This window comes from Molothrus ater, chromosome 13 (assembly GCF_012460135.2).
Source record: "Molothrus ater isolate BHLD 08-10-18 breed brown headed cowbird chromosome 13, BPBGC_Mater_1.1, whole genome shotgun sequence".
Taxonomy (NCBI): Eukaryota; Metazoa; Chordata; class Aves; order Passeriformes; family Icteridae; genus Molothrus; species Molothrus ater.
In genome coordinates this window covers 20,344,927-20,364,733 of record NC_050490.2, presented here as the reverse complement: position 1 = coordinate 20,364,733, position 19,807 = coordinate 20,344,927, and the positions used below count along the sequence as shown (strand labels likewise).

General features: G+C 60.8%; 4 protein-coding genes across 5 annotated transcripts; 3 read left to right on the top strand and 1 right to left on the bottom strand.

Annotated features, from left to right (window-relative positions):
- The first annotated feature begins 2,149 nt into the window (after window positions 1-2,149).
- Window positions 2,150-9,897, top strand: PDIA3 (protein disulfide isomerase family A member 3). Its single transcript, XM_036389820.2, has 13 exons — window positions 2,150-2,399; window positions 2,481-2,559; window positions 3,249-3,366; window positions 3,744-3,851; window positions 4,721-4,850; window positions 5,311-5,427; window positions 5,848-5,973; window positions 6,389-6,571; window positions 7,112-7,220; window positions 8,019-8,147; window positions 8,570-8,649; window positions 9,158-9,215; window positions 9,500-9,897. The coding sequence occupies exons 1-13, from the start codon at window positions 2,218-2,220 to the stop codon at window positions 9,617-9,619; spliced, it is 1,539 nt and encodes a 512-aa protein (XP_036245713.1). The 5' UTR covers window positions 2,150-2,217; the 3' UTR covers window positions 9,620-9,897.
- A 1,298-nt stretch (window positions 9,898-11,195) lies between these two features.
- On the top strand, window positions 11,196-13,219 carry LOC118690996 (peptidyl-prolyl cis-trans isomerase FKBP8-like). The gene is given in 8 exon segments (XM_036390021.1): window positions 11,196-11,430; window positions 11,566-11,799; window positions 11,802-11,910; window positions 12,091-12,308; window positions 12,379-12,551; window positions 12,630-12,707; window positions 12,836-12,939; window positions 13,028-13,219. Coding segments are annotated over 8 exon segments (1,188 nt in total). The 3' UTR covers window positions 13,065-13,219.
- A 229-nt stretch (window positions 13,220-13,448) lies between these two features.
- SERF2 (small EDRK-rich factor 2) lies at window positions 13,449-14,173 on the top strand. Its single transcript, XM_036389632.2, has 3 exons — window positions 13,449-13,525; window positions 13,754-13,862; window positions 13,963-14,173. The coding sequence occupies exons 1-3, from the start codon at window positions 13,519-13,521 to the stop codon at window positions 14,024-14,026; spliced, it is 180 nt and encodes a 59-aa protein (XP_036245525.1). The 5' UTR covers window positions 13,449-13,518; the 3' UTR covers window positions 14,027-14,173.
- Window positions 14,174-15,225: 1,052 nt separating this feature from the next.
- SERINC4 (serine incorporator 4) lies at window positions 15,226-19,621 on the bottom strand. Of its 2 annotated transcripts, XM_036389823.2 has the most exons (12): window positions 18,893-19,621; window positions 18,634-18,765; window positions 18,035-18,213; window positions 17,869-17,948; window positions 17,682-17,775; window positions 17,408-17,619; window positions 17,045-17,140; window positions 16,847-16,973; window positions 16,570-16,642; window positions 16,308-16,359; window positions 16,074-16,230; window positions 15,226-15,776 (listed from the first exon to the last, which is right to left on the bottom strand). In XM_036389823.2, exons 1-12 carry the CDS (start codon window positions 18,941-18,943, stop codon window positions 15,560-15,562), a joined length of 1,470 nt encoding a protein of 489 aa, XP_036245716.1. In that variant the 5' UTR covers window positions 18,944-19,621; the 3' UTR covers window positions 15,226-15,559. The 2 variants fall into 2 exon arrangements, with proteins under 2 accessions (XP_036245716.1, XP_036245715.1); XM_036389822.1 differs by lacking the exon at window positions 18,893-19,621 and having other exon boundaries at window positions 18,035-18,707.
- Window positions 19,622-19,807: the final 186 nt, after the last annotated feature.

Genomic DNA, 19,807 nt, shown 5'->3' with positions numbered 1-19,807 from the left:
AGGTTTGTGGCAGGCTTGCTACAAGGATAAGGATGCAGGGACAAAGGGGAATCTTCCCCCTGAGCCATAGCTCTGACCCCCATCCGGGGGCTGGCCGCTCCCAGCCACTGGTGGCTGAGCAGAGCACATGCGCCAGTCAGTGACCGGAGCGGGTGTCAGTGCTGGGAGTCGTTCCCTGGGCCCGCGCAGTGGCGAGGAACGGCTCTAAAGCTGAGGGAGCAGAACGGGCCCTCGAGCACGCATCTCCCCGCGACGGCTGCGCTGCCGGAGGCCCGTGCTCACTCACTGGGTTTGGGGTACCGCAGCAACAGCAGAAGCAGCATCCCCGGACTGGCAAGGAAAGCAGCCATTCCTGCGTCTTGTGGGCAGCAGGAGCGAGCGAGAGGGAGATAGACGAGGTCCCGCAGGGCTCGCTCCAGCAACTCCCGCAGTACGGCCCCGGAGCCCGGCTCCAGCCCCCGCCGCTCCCGCATTCGCTACGGCTCCCAGCCTTCTTCCGACACTGGCAGCCCCAGAGACCCCCGTCCCACAGACCGCCGAGACAAGTTGTGACATACCTAATACCTCCCCGGCACGGGACCCTGCCCGGTCCCTGCCTGCTCACCCCGCTCCGACCGCCAGGGCTGGACGCCCACGGCGCGACGGAGCCGACTGTCGCTAGCCTCGGTTCTGGGCGCTAATCCGAGGCCGGCGCCAGCCCCACCACCGCAAAGGATGCCGAGCTCGTGCATTATTGATGACGGGAACCCGGCACGGGCGGAGGCAGCCGGGCGGCAGGGCACTGCCCGGGGCTGCGGACACCGCCCGGGGCCGCGGACACCGCCCGGGGCCGCGGACACCGCCCGGGGCCTGCGGACCCTGCCCGGGCCCGCGGGTACTGCCCGGGGCTGCGGACCCTGCCCGGCCCCGGGACCGCCCGCCCGCCTCAGGCCGGTCGGAGGAGCGGCCCGGACGGCGGGCAGCGCCCCCTGGCGGCCCCGGGCCGCACGGCGCTGCCCGGGCGGGCCGGGCCCGGGCCCTTTGTCGCAATGGCGACGATGAAGTCGGAGACGTCAGGCAGGCTGTCCTCGCAGCCCTGGGGCCGACTGGCTGATGCAGCTCAATATTGGTGACAAACACGCCAGAAACAAGCCGGGCGGCTGCCCCCGTGCCGGAGGTGAGCTGATGAGGGCTGGCCCCAATCAGCAGCTCTGGGGATGCTGGGAGCAGTTGCTAAAACTCAGCTGTCAGCGGTAGGGACCTGACGACAAGGCGAGGGCAGGAGTACGTGGGCTCTAAGGAGAAACGGATGGTGAGGCGGAAACGGGGTACCGAGAACGTTTCCCCAATTGATGCATTGTCCCCCGAGGCCCACCTGAGCTGCCCGGTGTGCTGCAAAGGGAGGTGGCGGTAGGTCGGTGAGAATCGGTTTTTGTGCGGGACAGCCCCAGGCCCCGGCAGGACTGGAGCACGATGGTGCGAGGCGAGAGCAGGCTGTGCCTGGTCAAAGCTGGGGGCGAGCACCCTGGCAGGGAAGGCACAGACGAAGGACCTTCCAACCGCAGACCCAGCAGAAGGTGCAACTGCCGACGGATGGGGTTACGGGCTAAAGACCCACTCCCAGGTTTGGCTCGGGGCCAGGAGAATCGCCAGACTGACCCAGGGCCGGAGCGGGAGGGGTGGTGGGGGAAATGCGGGGCTGCGGTGAATCCAGCAGGCGAGCCTGTAGCGAGCCGAGCGCTCTCGTGCAGCACATGCTGGGCACGTGTCACTGGCACTGCGCGATACGGACACGGTGGCCCCGGTGGCGTTAACGCACATCCATCCATGAGGTCAGCACAGCTCCCGGACACCGACAGCGCACTCGGCAGCGCGCGGCCTCGGGGAGCCTCCGCGGGCCCGGGGAAAGGGCAGGCGCTGTGGTCGGCGCGACACAGCTCGGTGCGAGGGGACTGCACCGCGGGTCGAGGACGGACCGCCACGGCCCGGCCCCGGCCCCGGCCCGCCCCCGCCGCGGCCCGCGCAGCGCCGAGCACCGGCGGCCATGAGGAGGGGCGGGGGCAGTGCGGAGACCCCGCTCCGCTGGCATGTGCGCTGTGACGTTCCGGCCAATCAGGAGCTGCCACACGGCAGATCCGGATGCGGGGGCCGGACTTCCGGCTGCGGCCCCGGCGCTCCCTCAGCTGCCGCTCCCGGCCCCGCCGCTCTCGGACCGCCGCTCCCGCCGCTCCTGCCGCTATGTCCGCGCCCCGGCCCTGGCCCCGGCCCCCGCAGCCGGCCTTGCCTGCCGCGCTGCTGCTGTTCCTGCTGCTCGCCCTCTGCGCTCGCGCTTCCGACGTAGTGGAGCTGAGCGATGCCGATTTCGAGAGTGGCCTGGCCGAGCGCCCCGGGCTGGTGCTCGTGGAGTTCTTCGCGCCCTGGTGAGGGGCCGCTGGGGGCGGGGGGCCGGGGGCGGGCCGCGAGGGGCACCCGGCCGGTCTGACTCCCTTCCGTGCCTCTAGGTGCGGACACTGCAAGCGGTTGGCGCCGGAGTACGAGTCGGCCGCGACCCGGCTGAAGGGGATCGTGCCTCTCGTGAAGGTGAGCACGGGCTCCCGCCTTGGGGCAGACCCGGGGGCGGCCAGCGACCGCATTCCTGCTCTGCAGGCCTGGCGGACGCCGTTTGTTTGGTGCCTTGGAGCCCTGAAATAATGTGGAAGGCGGTCCTTGCAGGGCCGCAGCCGCGCGGCGGGTGTGCACAGGGTGTGTGAGGGCTCGCCCCAACCGGGGAAATGGGCCTGCTCGGAGCTGTGTGATGAGGCTGAGAGCGAGCACCGTGCTGCACGTACCCACTGAGGCATCCTGACTAGGAGCTTTCTTTTCTGCACAGAACTCGTGGCGTTTTCTCAAATCAGGGTATCTCTCTTTCTTTACGGGAAGTGGCATGGACTCTTGGCACCATGGCCTCCTGGTCAGGTCAGCCTGTTTTCTTCAAATGTTATATGAACTTTGGGACTGACAAGGGGCTGAGAAATTCCATGTCATTGATTTCAAGAAACTATCCTTTTTAGTATTTTTTTAGTGTGTAGTCTGGTCGAATTTGAAACTATTTAGTCTTGCAGTGTTTTCTCAAATATTTCTCCAGGCATCTCATTATACCTGTGCTACCTCCTTCCCAGTCTGGGCTATTGAGCACCGGCAGTGTGTGACAGATCCCTCTAGTCCCTTATTTGGGATGGGTGTGTTAGGGCTGGACCTCAGTCTCAGTAGCAAGGTTTCTTTTCCTTTAGGTTGACTGTACAGCAAACTCCAACACCTGTAACAAATATGGAGTCAGTGGATATCCCACATTAAAGATTTTTCGAGATGGAGAAGAGGCAGGGACCTATGATGGGCCCAGAACAGCAGGTAAGAACTGTTTGGCAGTGTCCGGTTTGCTGAGCTGCTGCAGGAGGCAGCATGTAACAGCCAGGGATGCAGAGAGGGTTCACACCTACACATACACCCTCAACTCTCTCCAGAACTCTTTGTACTGACAAAGCCTGGGATGTTTATTTTCCCTTAAAGCTCTCCTTTAAAGGTGAAGGTTTCCACATTAGCTCTTAGTTCCCAGGATGCTAGAAAGCTCCTGTGTGAAGCTGATGGGAGCAGTCCTTCAGTTCACATATTTATTGTATGGGAGATGTTTGTGGATTCTGCAGAAACAATTTCTGGTTTAGGAAGCTTGAAAAATATCTTGTGGAACTTGGTATTGATCCCTTTAATTATTTTACTAATCTTTCAAGATGGGATTGTCAGTCATCTGAAGAAACAGGCGGGACCTGCTTCAGTGGCTCTCAGTTCTGTGGCTGAGTTTGAGAAGTTCATTGGTGATAAAGATGCTTCTGTCGTGGGTGAGTAGAGGTGGTGAAAGGAGTGGGCTCTGGGAGCTGGTGTGCAAAGAGCACAGGCAGTGCCATAGGCTGCAGCAAATGAAATTCCAGATGCACGTGAACAAAACCACTGCTGGTAATTAAAGCAATAAAGCCTAGAACATGTATCCAGAGGGATTTTAAAATGTTCAGCCTGGGAAATTTTCACAACTTAGTTGGACAAAGCTCTGAGCAGCCTGCTCTGACTGGGGCTCGTCCCGCTGCAAGTGGGAGATTGCATTTGAGGACCTTTGGGTATTACCTCCAAATTTTTTTCTTTTCTTTTTTTTTTTTCTCTTGGCCATCTGGCTTCGTTGGCTCCCCCACCACCACAGTATGTGTTTTCCAAAGGTTGTTGCTTTCTTGGCTGGCTGACAACAGGTAGCTTTGGGTTGTTTTGGGTGCGTTTGTTGCTCTGGTGGCATCAGAGGGCTGTTGGCATTGGGTGTCTGTGGTTACGTGTGGCAGCAGCAGATGGTGCAAATCAGGTGCCATCTTGTAGGTATAAGCACATGAGTATTAACCAGCATTCCTAAACTTACCGTTATTAAGTGCCAGTGGCTGTTACACAATCACCAGTGGATGTCCGGGTGTTCAGGGGACAGTTGTCCTTGGCTGAATGGCCAATTTGGGCTTCTCTTGAGTAACTTTTCTGCTGCTGGAATGGGGGAGGGGGGTGGTGCAAGGAGGTCCTGGAAAATGAGAGAGAAGCTGTTGAAGGTAAACACCTCAGCATGCACTGAAGGACTGGATTCAGGACTGATCCAGTGCATTGTAGAGAGAAATGCTGAGACCTGCAGAGGGTCCAGAGCTGGGTTGGTTTGAGGTCACAGTCTGCCTTTCTGCTGCAGGCTTCTTTGGTGATGCATCTGGGGATGCTTATTCGGAGTTCATGAAAGCAGCCAACAGCCTCAGGGATAACTACCGCTTTGCACACACCACCGAGGAGCAGCTGCTGCACAAGTACAAGGAAGACGGAGAGTAAGTTACTTAATACAAAGATTTCTTCTTATTTAGGCATTTGGAACAAATTCATGGATTCCACTTAACTGGTTTCAGTTTCTAAACAAAGCTTAAGGTCTGGTTTCTTCCCCGCCACCAGACGGTAGTGTTTCTTTTGAATTGAGATAGAAAGGTGTAAATGGTCTCTGAAGTGTTTGTGTCTGCCTCTGGGGGGAAAGTATCTCAACAGAGACATTTTGTTTCCATATTCCTTGTTATGGTGAGAGTTTTGTTCTCATTGTGGCCTGTCTGAATCATGGAGAAGGCTCTGACAGGTACACCTAGTGCACTAGTGCCATCAAGAAACTAGACAGTGTTGTTTGAGCTATGAATGGTGAGTGGGGATTGTTACTGAGAGTGGGTTTTGGTCTTATCTGGCTGCTGTCCTTGGACTCCCAGGGACACTTTGAACTAATTGTTAATACCTGTTTTCCCGCAGAGGTATAGTCCTATTCCGTCCTCCACGCCTGACCAACAAGTTTGAGGAGAGCTCTGTCAAGTATCCAGAAGACAAAATCACCAGTGGAAAGATCAAGAAATTCATCCAGGAGAACATGTGAGTGATTTCTCACCAACAAATGTGACAGAATGGCCCCAGTTGGCTTTGGTCCTGTCAGAGCTTGTTTTTGCATTGCTGCCACCTCTGCTGCATGTCTTGGCACTGCTTCCCTTTGGGGACACCTTCTTGAAGACCTGGCGTGGCTGTTGGCATACACTCTCCATATTCTAACCATTCTGTTTAAAAACTGAACCTGTGAGAGCTGTGCTAGCTTTGGCCTTAACTGGGTCAGCTCTAGCCACTGATGTGGCCGGAGATGGAGATTTTTCTCAGAAAAACCTGGTACAGGAATGAGCAAAGTGTTTCTTCCTGGGGCCGGATTGATCACTGGCATTTAACTCCTGGGTGGGAAGCAAGTGTGCTGTGTCAAGCCTGTTCTGGGGTCATGGACTCTGCTAATACCTCTCTCGTTGACAGCTTTGGCATCTGCCCTCACATGACTGAAGACAACAAAGACTTGATCCAGGGCAAGGACTTGCTGGTGGCATACTACGATGTTGACTATGAGAAGAATGCCAAGGGATCCAACTACTGGCGCAACAGGTGGGAGTGGTGGGGGTAAACGGGCCTTGTGCTGTTCCTGCCTTGCTGCGGTTCCAGAGCTTGGGTGACAGTCCTCTGAAATCCTGTGTGATTGCTCTTGGATCCCTGGTCCTTAGGAACCTAGACCTTACCCACAGACTGCCTCACTGCTGTGCTGTACAGTTCTGCCCTTCATGCCTGAGACCCTGGGCTCACGCGGGAGGGGGATGGAAATGTGCAACACTTGCCTCAGTCATCACACGAGTCTACTGGTCTGCTTCTCAGCACCATTTCTGCAGGACTTGGCTCTGAAGAGCACACTGTGCCACTGAATTCCTAGTCTGATGTGTATGTCACCTTGAAGGGTGTTACATCATGTAGAAGAAAATGTTCAAAGAAATAACGCTTTGGGGTTTTGTTTATTTTTTTCCCTCAGAGTTATGATGATTGCAAAGAAGTTCTTGGATGCTGGCCACAAACTGTCTTATGCTGTTGCTAGTCGAAAGACGTTTGGCCACGAGCTCTCTGAGTTTGGTCTGGACAGCAGTGTGGGTGAGGCCCCCGTCGTTGCCATCAGAACTGCCAAAGGAGATAAATATGTCATGCAAGAAGAGTTCTCGTGAGTTCTTGAACTTGATGGTAATGGGTCTGATTTGATGGACTTTGGTCTAGAGGTCTCTGACCAGATGATACTTTGTTAGCTTTGAGGAAACAGGAAAGCTGGCTGTTGCAGCTGGAAGAAGCAATTGCTGGGTCAAAATGGCTCCTACTCATGTGTTTTCCTACTCTTTAGAAAGCTTGCAGTCCCTGCTGTTATATAAAGGGAGAGAATTTAATTCAAGATCCTGAAATTCTGGTTAGGAATTAGGGTGCCATAAAGGGCAGAAGAATTAATTGTACCTTTCATTTTGAAAAAAAAACCCCGAAGAATGCTGGAATGCCTAAAACTTTGAATGGGATGTGCATCCAGCCTCCTGTCAGAGCCCTTAAGGACATCACTGCACTTGTTCTGGGGTCTACTAAGCCAGCCCCAGACTGGTGCTGTCAGAGATGAAGGTGGCATCTGTTGTGTGGGTGGAAGTAGCTTAAATAAGCTTTGAAAGTTTCCCTCTCTCATCCTGTGTGTGTGATGATGGCTGTAACATCACTTTTCTTTCAGCCGTGACGGAAAGGCTCTGGAGAGATTCCTGCAAGATTACTTTGATGGAAATTTGAAAAAATACCTGAAATCAGAGCCTGTCCCTGAGAGCAACGATGGCCCTGTAAAGGTGAGTGCTGCTTACAGCTGCAGAGACACTGCTCAGCAGCAGCTTCCTGTGCCTGTGTGAAGTGCTGGGAGTGAGGCATGATGGCAGCTCAAGAGGCCTCTGTGCTGACAGACAGAGGAATTACTCACTCTCTTGTTCCACTGCAGCTTTCTGAGGTGAGGGAGACATGCAGCCTGCAGTTTGGGTTCTGTTTTTTTTCTCTCAGCATAGTAACTGCTGCTTGGCCCCAGCAGTTACGTGCTTTGTGAGTGCAGCAGCATCCAGATTTTCAGGGCTTACACAAAGGCCTGCCCTCTTGGCTTATGCTCAGTCCTTCATGGCATGGTCTTCCTGTTGGTTGTGACCACTATTTTAGGGATCTCCCTGTTTATTTCATCATTGGGATCTGGTACAATTCCTGCCTTTCACCCTCCAGGCAATTCTGCCCTGAGTAAGAGCATTCCCTGGCCTGGCTTTTTGATGAGAGCCTTACACAGGAGTGCGAGTCACTGGATTCACAGATGTTTTTGGGGCGATGGGGACGGCCTCAGCCAGTCCTGCTGATTGCTTGCTGGGATTAAAAAGAAAAGGCTTTATCTTCCTGCGAGGACACCGTATGCAGACCTCACTTGGAGATAGTGCTGGTAACTTACAGCAGGTTTTTACCTGCATGCTGCAGATGAGGAGTGCTGTGTTTGGTTCTGCTGCTTGCTGTGCAGCTGTGGGAGACCCAGGCTTGGGTGGAGTGTGTGGAGCTTGTCATGTCATCACCCCATCTCTGCCTTGGAAGGAACTAACTGGTGTGATCAACCCTTACAGGTGGTGGTGGCTGAGAACTTTGATGAAATAGTTAATGCACAAGACAAAGATGTCCTGATAGAGTTCTATGCACCGTGGTGTGGCCACTGCAAGAATCTGGAGCCCAAATACAAAGAATTGGGGGAGAAGGTAAGTGCGAGATTCTTACAAACGTGAACTAGAATTTTGCAGCACTAAATAATCCTGCAGGTCGTTTGCAGCTTCTGTGATAATGGGGTGTAATTGTGCCTTCCTGAGGATTACAAATTTTGGTTTCTTTGCAGAGTGCAGATATCTTGCAGCAGGATCTGTGGTAGCAAGCACACTGGTATATTTAGTCTGTGTTATTGGCTAGGGCACAGGAATATTCTAGGATTCAGTGACTGGCCTCGACTGCCCAAGTTTCTTTTTGGATCTTTTCCCTCTGCATGATGATTGTCTCCCATGTAGTGGGGGTTGATGAAGTGGCATTCCCCTACGCACTGTCCTCTGACACCACTGTCCCAAATCATGCTGACTGCTGGGTTCCTGGATTTTGGAATTGGTTACTGATGGGTTCTTTCTACCCACAGCTCAGCAAAGATCCCAATATCATCATTGCCAAAATGGACGCTACAGCCAATGATGTGCCTTCTCCCTATGAAGTCCGAGGGTAGGTGTGACTGCTGTGACACCACGTGTCAGTGCATGAGTCCCTCTCTGTCTGATTTCAGGCACAGCACTGAAGAGCTGAAAGAGCCTCATGTGGAAGGGTGTGGGTGTTGCCAGGCAATAGCTAGGTGACTGCTGGGCAATGGCTTGATGTGGAGAAATCAAGAGTGAAAACAAAATACACTGATCTGCCTGGCTTCTCCAGGATTCTGGTGTCCTGGCTCTGCCTGGAGGCCTGTCCTGCTGCTTTGGAATCTGCTGAGATTCTGTTCCTGGCAGCGTGAAAACAAATCTGAGCTTGCTATTCCAAAAGCAGTTTAGCTAGCAAACTTGAACCTGTGAGCTCATCCAGATCTGCTGGGCTCTTGAAGGCCACACCTGGTGCCTCAGAGCCACTGAAGCTGTGCCATGTTAATCCAGGGCAGTGTGGGGCATGAGTCCCTTCAGTTGGGGCTGGTCTGATGGAAATCAGAGCATCTCAGGAACTCATGTGTTTCTTCTCTCTCCAGTTTCCCCACCATCTATTTTGCTCCAGCTGGCAAGAAGCAGAGTCCAAAGAAGTATGAGGTGAGTATTTTGCTGTTCTTGATGCTTTGTAAAGAAGTGAAGAGCATACCGGTGTTCTAATTATACTCAAGCCTCTTTGGAGTTGGGGGTGGCACTGTGTCCTGTTTCCCTGGGAACACACCTGATGGCACCTGCTGGGAGCATTGTACTTTGAGTTGTAGGCCCTGGGGAGAGCTCTGCTTGCAGTCACCAGGGTCTCCCTCCAAGCACCTGAACCCCCCTTCAGGAGAGGGTAGGTCCATCGTGGGTATAGCTCCTGCCTGACTGTCATTTGTTTTCTGCAGGGAGGCAGAGAAGTGAGTGACTTCATCAGCTACCTGAAGCGGGAGGCAACCAACACTCCCATGCTGCAGGAGGAAGAGAAATCCAAGAAATCCAAGAAGAAGGTGAAGGAGGATTTGTAAAGTACCTACTTGCCACCTTGTCAGAATGAGCTCTGTGTGAATTGGGGAAGCACTGGTCAGATTGGGGCCAGTTCTGGGCTGTGGAGAGCCAGTGGCCATGCGGGCCGAGGGGCCCGAGCTGCTGTATCTAGTAATGTTTAATTTTCTGCCGTCTCTTAGCTGCACTGTTGTGGGGCTCCCCAGGTTTGTTTTGTGGTTTGGGAGGGGGTGGGGGTACAGTTATTTTCTAATTTTTTTTGTACATTTGGAGAAGTGAAACAATAAAATGACCCCCTTAAGACCGAGTGTCCCTGTCCTGAGGAAGCCCATCAGACCTAGCAGTGGGATCCTGTTCTTCATAGGCAGCAGCTTCCTGCTGCAAGTTGTTCCCTTCAGTGAGCCCTCCTAGTCACTGACTTTAGCTTTTAGCCCATTATCCTCTTTCCTCAGCTGCCTGAGCCCCTCCAGAATGTAGCAGCAACAGATGTCCCGATGTGTTGGGCTTCAGGTGCTGCCTTTACACACATTTTGGATTGGGGAGCTGTGGTCACAAGTGCCTTTGCTGTGTGCTGCCCTGGTGAGTTCAGAGGTACATGGTGCACACTGTGACTGTGGGATTGCAGCAGTGCAGGCACACAGAGCAGGCTGGCAAGGGCCTCACTCAGCAGCAGCACTAAATCTGCTTTGAAGCTGGTGCAGGAGTAGTCAGCTCCACTGACATCTGACAATTACCCATGTAACACCAAACGGGAGTGCTGCTTCCTTGGTGGGCAGGACAGTGCTCTCTATCAAGCCAAGGAGAGCCAGGAAAGTGGTTCTAATCCTGGCCTTGCTCCTGCTCTGTGACTGTTGCCCTGGTGGCCACTGAGGCACTGAACACAGGTAAAACGTGTCAGTATGTTTGGCCCATAGTATCACTGCTGGTGCTCAGAGCAGCGTGGGTGAAGTTAGCACAGGCCTGGGAAAACTTTCTGTCAGGATGGACAGAGGATGAGGAAGCGCTGTGCTGGTGGCTGCCCAGCTGTCCCTTGCTGTCCTGCAAGTGCACTGAAGGTACTGAGCTTCAAAGTGAGGAGAAAAGGGCATCTGATGAAGGATTTGTGTATTTGCTGCCTGGAATACTTGGCAAACAGGATGGCTGCAGACCTTTCAGTGAGGCCTTCGTGAAGAGCTGGTCGTGTGAAAAGGAGAAGCCAGCACCCAAAGTAACACATTCCCCCCGAGCAGGGAATGCCAGAGACCCAGCCCGCAGCCTCGGTACCGGAGACGCTCGGCCGCGGCGGCGGCGGGCGGGCGGTCCCGAGGGGCAGGGGCGGGCGGCGGGAGCCCTGTGGCGGGGCTCGCCCGGGGCCAGCTATTTTTGCCGTCGGCGCGGACTAATCCCCTGAGCGGCTTCCCGGCATTAGGTAACGGCGCGGCAGCATGCGCTCCGCGGTGTCCCCGGCCCGGGCAACCCCCGGCAGTCGCGGCGCGGCGGGACCGGCGGAGACACTCCCGGTGCGGGCTGGGGGCCGTGGGCACTCGCCGCCGAGCCCCGGGCGGGCCCGGACCGAGGCCAGCAGGTAGCTGCGGGTGGTGAGGAGGGCCGAGGGCGGACATGCCGGGCCCGTCGCCCGGCGGCTCCCCGGAGAGGGAAGCAGGGGCCGGCGGGCGGCCGCGGGGGCCTGGCCGGGACCGGCGGGTGCGGTTCCGGCTGCCTCACACCGCCATCGCGGTGCCGTCGGTGCGCGAGGAGGAGCAGCTCTTCTACCGGCGGCTGGAGGCTCTGGCAGTGCCGGGGCCCGGCGGCTTCGGGCCGCTTTTCGCTTCCGACGGCTGGAGCGACTTGACGGGTGAGTGCCGATGGGTGGCCTCAGGACCAGCCGGGCCGGCGGCCCAGGCTAGGACGGCCGGTACCGGGGAGAGTCGAGCAGGGAGTGCCAATTTCGGGACTCCCGGCTCGGCTCTCAGCGCCTCCTCCCCTGCAGAGGACCGGCTGCTGCGGAAGCGCGTGGTGCGGGCCGGGCCGGGCGGGCCGCGGCCGTTGCCGGGCCAGGAGGTGTCGGTGAAGGTGCTGGGCGCCCTGGAGGACGGCGGGCTGGTGGAGCGGGACCCGCGGCTCATCTTCGTGCCGGGTCACGGGGACGTCGTGGAGGTGAGCCCGAACCGGTGCGCGGTTCAGTGCCGTGCGGGCTCAGCGCCGCCCTGGGCTCCGACCCGCCAGCCCGCCGTGCCTGTCCACAGGCTCTGGAGCTGGGCGTCCCCACCATGCAGCCCGGGGAGATTTCCTTCTTCCTCGCCGCTTTCCCCTACGCCTACGGCCGCCCAGGCAGGTAGGGCGGACGGGAGGGGGAACGAGTAGGCGGGGACTGGAGCAGGCAGGGGGCGGGAGGGCAGACGGACGGGGCGGACAAGAGGGACAGGCGGGGAAAGGAGGAGGAGAGCCGGTGGGGCCGGCAGCGCAGGGGACCGGGGCGGGCGGGGGTCGCGGGTAGCCGGTGCTGTACCAGCAGGGAGCCCGACGTGCCGCCTGAGGCGCCGCTGCTGTTCGAGGTGACGCTGCTAGAGGTGCGGGACGGCCCCGACCCGCAGCCGCTGCCGCCCGCCGTCCGCCTGCGCCTGGGCTCGCAGCGCCGGGAGCGGGGCAACTTCCACTTCGCGCGGGGTGACTTCGCCGCGGCGCTGCGATCGTACCGGCTGTCCCTGCGCGCCCTGGACGGCCCCGCCGCCGGTGAGACCGGGCGGGAGGGAGGGCCCCGGGCTGCGGGGCTGGAGCGCTGAGATCGCCACTCGCCCCGCAGCTCCACCCGGGCCCGAGGAGGAAGAGGAGCTGCGGGAGCAGCGCGTGAAGTGCCTCAACAACTGCGCGGCTGCCGAGCTGAAGCTGGGGCGGGCGGAGGAGGCGCTGGCAGCCTGCGAGGCGGCCCTGCGGATCTGCCCTGACAACGGTCGGGCGTTGCTGCGGCGCGGGCAGGTGGGACTCGCAGCGCCCCGCACCGCCCCGCTCCGCTCGGCCGGGCCGTCCAGCCACCCTCCGCTCCTCTCTCCGCAGCTGCTGGCAGAGCAGGGCCGGGACGCAGAGGCGGCGCTCGTCCTGAAAAGAGCCCTGGAGCTGGACCCGGCCAGCAAGGTGTGGGAGGCGGGGTGCGAGGGGGGGCGGTGGTCCCACAGCACCTGGTACTAGGAGCGACGGGGAGGAAGAGGATCCCGCGGGAGTCGGTGGGTTGGGTGTCCCACCGCACCGCCCCTTGTACGCAGGTGATCCACACCGAGCTCTCACGGCTGGCGAAGCGCCAGAGCCCTCCATCCAGCACCAGCCCGCAGAATCCCCGCCACGACCTGATGCCGCCGCTGAGCCCCGCGTGCGTAGGCGACGTGGGCTGTGCAGAGACGGATGCCCGTCCCGCACCCGGTTGGCGCGGATAGCGCTTACAGACGTGTCTCCTATAGATCCCCCTCACCGCCCTCGGCGGAAGGAGCGATCTGAGCGGCCCCGCAGCGCCCTAGAGCCTGACCAAGGAGATAGAAGAGCTCTCGTACCTTCCTCCCCACATCGCCCCACACTCCCTGGGGCGGGGAGAGCGGGAGGGGCGGGAAGGCGCCCGCCCCCCGTCCCGCACCGCTCTCCCCGCGGGCGGTGCTCCCGCTCGTGACGTCACAGCAGGGGGCGGTTCCCCCCGCCTGCATCCTGTCGCGCGGAGGCGGCTGCGGCGCGTGCGCTCAACCTTCCGGTTTTTTCGCCCCCGCCGGCAGAAGGGAGGCCATAGCCCGCGGCCAATCAGGCGGGGCCTTGGCGGAGAGACGCGCCAATGGGAGTGCAGCGGGGGGTGGATCGGCGCAGTGATTGGCTGTGGCATCCCTTAAAGCGCGGCGCGGGGCGGGGCGCGGGGGGGGTCAGTGCGGGACGTGGCGGTGGAGTGGAGGTGGGAGGGAGCGGCGCCATGACCCGTGAGTTGGGGGGGAAGGCAGGAAAGAAAAGGGGGCTGCGGCTCACGAGTGTGGTGGGAGGCTGCTCTGGGACCTGGGGAGTGCGGCGGGGCTGGGGTTAGGGGCCATGCCCTGATCCGCCGGCGCGCCGGGACCCGGCCTGCGGGCAGTGATCGGGCCGGGTATGGGGGGTGGCGGCGCGGCCCGTAAGCGCGGCTGGGCTGCACTGAGGCGGCCGCGCTGTGGCAGGCGGGAACCAGCGCGAACTGGCGCGGCAGAAGAACCTGAAGAAGCAGAGCGACTCGGGCAAGGGCAAGCGGCGGGACGACGGGCTCTCGGCTGCCGCCCGCAAGCAGAGGTGAGCGCCGGGCCGGCCCGCCGGCTTCCCCTGCCCCGCTCCCTGCTCCCGCCCCGCGGCGGTGCCGGCCCCGCCGCCAGCCCCGCCGCGCTCCCCGCAGGGACTCGGAGATCATGCAGCAGAAGCAGAAGAAGGCCGATGAGAAGAAGGAGGGCAACAAGTAACGGGCGGCCGCGCCGGGCTGCCGCCCCAGGGCCGGTCCCGCCGGCAGGATGCCCCGCGCCGCCTCAGGCCGGGTCCCGCCGGGATCCCCGGCATCGCCCCGCGCCCTGCGGCGCCGTTCCCTATTAAAGTAGCTGTGGAGCCCTGCACGCTGCGTCTGCTCGTCCGTGCGCCGGGCGGGGGGTGGGCGAGCATGGGTATTGCCGGCGGAGCAGTCGCGTCCGCGGAGAAGGACCGAGCGCGGCCGTGGCGGAGTCAAGCGGCGGCATCTTGACGGTGAGGAACAAAGGTGGGGTCGGGCCTCGGCGGTCCTTGGGGCAGCACCCGGGGCTCAGCGCGGGGCTGAGGGCCGAGCGCCCCGGGGCGGGTGGGAGAGCTGGCAGCGTCAAGGAGCGAAGCGGGCCAGCACAGCGCCGGGGCGCAGCCGGGGCTCCGGGCCGCTCGGAGGGCGGCGGTGGAGAGATGGCGGCCGGGCCTGCGCACCGGGGGAGAGCCGCGCTGCGGCACGGCCGGGGCGGGCCCAGCTGTGGCTGCCCGTCCGGCAGCAGCGCGGAGCCGTGCGCCTGGCGACGGGGTCCAGCCCAGTGCTGAGGCCGGTGCCGATCAGCCTTTTCACCTCCCCGCAGGGCCATAATAGTGGCGTCAGCGCGATCCGGCAGCACGGCGACGGGTCCCGCGGCAGCCGGGGTTCCTCGCCGAGCCAGAGGCAGCGCCGCCTTCCACCGCGCTGGTGCCGTCCTTGGCGCTGGTCTCGCAGGGCAGGCAGCCCGGAGGCTGGGGCTGGCAGCGGGGCCCTGGTTACCCCGGGGGCCCTGAGGAGCTGCTGCTCGCCATGGCCAGCTGCCTCTGGTCTGTGTGCCCCCTCTCTGCCAGGCCACAGCTCCGTCTTGTTCCCCACCAGCATCAATGGCTGTGACTGCTCAACTGCAGGACAGAAGGGTGGCATGGGGCTCTCTGGGGCTGGCCCAGAGGTCCATGCCAGTGCTGTGGCAGGCTGCCCAGTGGCCTGTGCTTGCAGCAGGTGTGAGCAAGGCATCGTTTCCCCAGAGGACAGCCTGCGCTGCCTGCAGAACCCCTCATCTGGGTCAGGTTCTGTGGGGACTTGCAGCAATGCTGCTGACTCGGGGTGTTTCACAGAGCTGGCACCCCCTCCCTCCATCCCCATGGCAGCAGCCTGCGCAGGGCAATGGCACAGGCTCAGTTCAGAATTTTATATAAAAATGTATTCAAGCAGGTATTTACAGTGAATGCACCATGGCAGTGGCAGCCAAGGCAGAGCCCTGCTCCCCCACTGCACCCAGTGAGGCCAGGGCAACCAGGCTGTGGGCTGAGCACCTGCCACCAGCTGGCTCTGGCCCTTTGGGTGGCCCTGGCTCAGCACGGGGCCATTGTCCCTGGCATCCACCTCCCATGTTCCCCTCAAGCTCTCAGGTGCTGCTGTCTCCTGGGACAGGGGGTCAGGGGAGGCCAGGAGGACCAAGCAGGGCTAGGGCACAGCAGGGACCAGCCCTGGGCGCAGTTGGTCCTGGCAGGGGCTATGTGGAGACGTTGATGCGCTGTGGAGCACGTCGGCGCCGCACGATGCGTGGCCCTGTACTGCTGCGTTGGTGCTGTGGGGAGCCATGGAGGCAGAAGGGGCTCAGCAGCAGCCACAGGTAGAGCAGGACACAAGCCCAGCACGAGGACACCTTCACCCAGAAGGTTGACCAGCTGCCATGTGTGAAGGTGGTCTCCAGCACTGCATTCTCATAGCTGGTGGGAGAGGGCAGGGCTGGGTACCCAAAGGATGCCAGCACAGGGGGTTCCAGTGCCTGCTGCAGCCACCAGATCACCCTGTGTCCCAGTGGCCACGTGCCCCTGGGCATGTCCCTTCCAAGGGCCCTCCAGCCCTTCTTGCTGCGCTGCACAGCTGCCACTGGGGCAGTGCAGGTCTGCGGGCACAGAGCCCTGAGCATCCCCAGCAGGTGCCAGCTCGGTGATGCCGTCACAGCCTGGCACAGAGGTTTGGAGTGAGAGCAGGGAGGGCTGGGCAGCAGCACAGAGCCCTACCTGAACCAGTTGGTGAGTGTCATCATAACATAGAGCGAGGCAAGGAAGAAGACAAAGTGGAAAGCTGAGTAGCTGTAGACCACCCGGTCCTGCTCATCCTCGATGATGAACTGTCCTCTGGCACTCTCCTCTACTTGCTCACATGTCTGCTCGGTGCCTGCGGGAGTGTGGGGACATGGCACTCCCAGGCTGGAACACAGGCTCTGTCCACTCCCACACAGACACTGCACTCACCTCTCAGCTCCTCCTCCATCTTCTCAGGGCAGCAGAAACAACAGGAAGGTTTCTGCAGGGAGAGCAGAGTGCTGACTGCCCAGCCCCGTGGCCAGCATGGCCAGGCTGAGCCCTGCCTGATGCCAGGGCAGGTGGTGTGGGCAGCCCTCTGTGCTTTGCTAGACAGACCTGCCCCTCTCTGGGGCTGGGACACGGCCTTGAGGTGGTGGGTCTGGGGTGCCCTTAGCAGGAGGACGTGGAGCACAGCAGCATCCATACTCACTTTAAACTCAAAGCTGTAGACTTTGACCATCCAGAGGGGCCCAAAGACCTCAGCGAGGTACGAGGCTTCATTGCTGTGCCCAGGAGAGAGGCAGAAATCATAACACAGGCACCCATCACGCTGTGCTAGGCTCCCAGCCTGCCCCATGGATTCCCAACGGCCACAGGAGCTCTGCTGTGCTGCCCCTGTCCACCCACCAATGCCCCACCTGCTCTTGCCCTGCCACCCCTCGGGATAGCCCTGGCAGCCCGGCTGTGCCTGGGCAGGGAGCACGCACCATGCGAAGAGCACGCAGGCGTACATGATAGCAGCACCCAGCACGGCGACGGTGGTGTCCTCTGTCTGCAGCTCATCCTGCCCAACCCCCGGGAAGCAGACAGTGAGGTTCTGCCCCTTGTACAGCACTGCAGGGAGGTGGAGGTGAGAAGGGCGTGCATCACGGTGGGGACTGCTGGTGGTGGACAGGGACACCCACCTCTCTCTGGGGGGCGGCTGGACAGTGCAGAGAAGGTGAGGTACATCACATAGCAGCTGATGATTGAGGACTGCAGCAGCCCTGACCGCGGCTGCTCTGCAAGAGTGCGGATAGAGGTGTTACTGGAGTTCCTGGAGTAACATGAGCTGGTGGGTGGGGCTCTGAGGGGGCCTTGGGCAGTCCCCTCCTGCCACTCGCCCATCCAACGCCTTGTGCCAAGGTAAAGGAAGGGCCGGGAACCCAGAACTGGGTTCTCCTCCAGTGCCCCAGTGCTGGCCCTGAGCTGGGACCCACGGTCAGCACAGGACCCAGCTGGCCATGCAGCATGGCAGCCCCCAGCACGCTGTGCTGTGTGGTACTCACTAAGCCGCACACATGGTGTGATGGAGATGAAGGACATGATGCCACAGAGGCTGCCATTGATGGCAAGCAGTGCTTTGTTGAGGTGGCAGGCGGCTGGGTGGGTGTAGAACTTGTAGAGGAAGGAAAAGGCGGCAGAGGCAAGGGTGTAGAAGGTGGCCGTGGCCAACAGCACAGCCAGATACCAGCGCTTGTCCTGCGCAGCTCCTGTCAGCCTGCAGAAAAGTGGATGAGCAATGGCAGGGGACAGGTACCCACCCAGCACCCCAGCACTCACCAGTTCTTGTTCCAGGTGTGTGCAAAGGCTGTGATCAGCACCAGCTGGATGAGGATGAAGGCGAAGCCCCCACAGACACCTGTGTAGTGCCAGGCTGGGGGAAGAGGGCAGAGGTAGAGATGGCACAGGGCAAGTGGGGCACAAAAGGGCTGCCCAGGATACCAGCTCAGGTAGGGTGGGGGCACACCTTGGATGAAGTTGTCCTCAGGGATGAAGAAGCTTGCGGCCCAGAGGCCCACCAGCGCCAGAAGCTTCAGGAGCCAGAACCTGCAGGGCAGGTAACGTCAGTAGGACAGAGCCCCTGGCAGCCCCATCCCAGGACACCCTGTCCCAGCCCCATGGCCCATCCTCACCCATTGTGGAGCTGCGCACGGCAGTCAGAGCTGGAGCGCACGTTGAGCAGCAGGGCAGCCTGTGCCAGGTGGAAGCAGGCAGTGCCAAAACAGACCCGGTACACGGCCGAGGAGCCCACCAGCTGCTCGCAGTTTGTGCCCCCAGGCAGGTGTTGGCACAGCACCACTGAGAAGGGCACCTGGCAGGCACGGTGGTTGATGGGACAGGGCTGCTGGTGTGTCCACCCACCATCCCCCAGTGCCCATGGCATCCAGCACATCCAAACTTTCAATATTCCCACCATTCCCGGTACCTTTCTCAGTACCCTGGGACTGCTGGGACCCCCAGCATGCCAGGCAAATCCTGCATCTCTGGTACCCCTGGCACCCCTTCCCGCTTGGGACCTCCAGCACCTTGGCATTCCCAGCAGCCCTGTCACTATCCCACCATCCCAGTATCCTCAGAATCCAGTACTCCTGATGCCCATGGCAATTCTGGCATGTCCAGTGCTCCCCTGGGTGCCTTGATGTGCGTGGCACCCCAGTACCCCCAGAATACATGGTACCCTTGGGACCCCCAATACTCCTGGTACCCTGGGTGTCCCGGTTCCCTCTGTCACCTTCTCTGTGATAGCCTGGGCCACAGTGCGGGACAGCATGAGGCAGCACACAGCAGAGGCCAGGACGTGCAGGAGCGTGTAGAGGATACGCGTGCTCGTGGACACGCGGAGCCCGTGACAACCGCAGCAGAGCTGGGGAGGGGCATGGTCAGCGGGGATCCCAGGGGACCAGCACTGCTCCCCAGCCCGGCCCAGCACACCCTGCCCACCCAGCCTTGCTCCCAGTCCGCTCCCAGCCCCGCCGGACCCCAAGTCCCACCTGGAAAAGCAGCGGGTGCAGGAGGTGCCCCCGTGCCGCTGTGCCCGCCATGGCCCAGCTCGGCTCTGCTCAGCCCCCGCGGCGTTGATGGGATTAGGGGATTGTCAGCTCGGCCCGCCCTGCCATCTGCTCGCTGTTCCCTCCAGGCAACCACCCCTGGCGTGCTCAATGGGCACTGTCCAGTGACTCCTGGTCTTGGGCATCCCTGCCCAGAGCCCGGCCATCCTTGGTCAGGACAAGGCCCTGGCAGGTGGCCTGGACATGAGCTTGCATGAGGGGCACCTGTGTTCTGCACACGATGTCTCCCTGATCCCAGGGCGGTACCATACAGCTGTGTGGAGGGGCTGGGGCATGCGGAGTTTACTGGAGGGGGGAGCCCCGGGCACCCAAGGGACAGAGGTACCTCGCTGGGTAGCGGGACGGCGTGAAGCGCATCCAGCGGCTAGCAGGATGGCCCAGGGTCGGCAGGAGCTGGGGACAAGCAAGGGGATGCAGGGGGCTCTACGCTGGGGCTGGCGTCACCTTTCTTCAGCTGCTCCACAGCCACTCAGGCTTTGTGCTGGCAGAGCCCTGAGACACGGCGGATGGCGGGGCCGCGGCTACAGCGGCGATCACACAGATCTCCGCTAGCGCACACAGCGCGGGGCCCGGCCCGGCCCGCGGTGTCCCCACGGCCGGGGGGGTGACATGTGAGCCGCGTGCGCCAAGGGAGCGGCCGGGGCGGGCCCGCCCGTGCCCGCGGCAGCCGGGGCCGCGCTGCGGTACGGCCTCCGACGGCCCGGCACCGGTGCACGGGGAAGCACGGCCACAGCCCGGCCGCCTCTCGCCTCCGGCAGCGCCCGGGGAGCCGGCCAGGCCGCCGCCGCGGCTGCCCCGTCCGCCCATCCGTATGGCGGCGGCGGCGGCCATGTCGGG

Coding starts and splice junctions, on each gene's coding strand:
- PDIA3 (XM_036389820.2), top strand. CDS start 2,218: ATGTCCGCGCCCCGGCCCTGGCCCCGGCCCCCGCAGCCGGCCTTGCCT. Junction 2,560..3,248: donor GGATCGTGCCTCTCGTGAAG/GTGAGCACGGGC, acceptor CTTTTCCTTTAG/GTTGACTGTACAGCAAACTC. Junction 6,572..7,111: donor GTCATGCAAGAAGAGTTCTC/GTGAGTTCTTGA, acceptor CTTTTCTTTCAG/CCGTGACGGAAAGGCTCTGG.
- SERF2 (XM_036389632.2), top strand. Junction 13,863..13,962: donor GCTGCCGCCCGCAAGCAGAG/GTGAGCGCCGGG, acceptor CGCTCCCCGCAG/GGACTCGGAGATCATGCAGC.
- SERINC4 (XM_036389822.1), bottom strand. CDS start 18,435: ATGCCAAGGTGCTGGAGGTCCCAAGCGGGAAGGGGTGCCAGGGGTACC. Junction 17,776..17,868: donor TGAGGACAACTTCATCCAAG/GTGTGCCCCCAC, acceptor CTCTTCCCCCAG/CCTGGCACTACACAGGTGTC. Junction 17,141..17,407: donor CACACCATGTGTGCGGCTTA/GTGAGTACCACA, acceptor GCACTCTTGCAG/AGCAGCCGCGGTCAGGGCTG.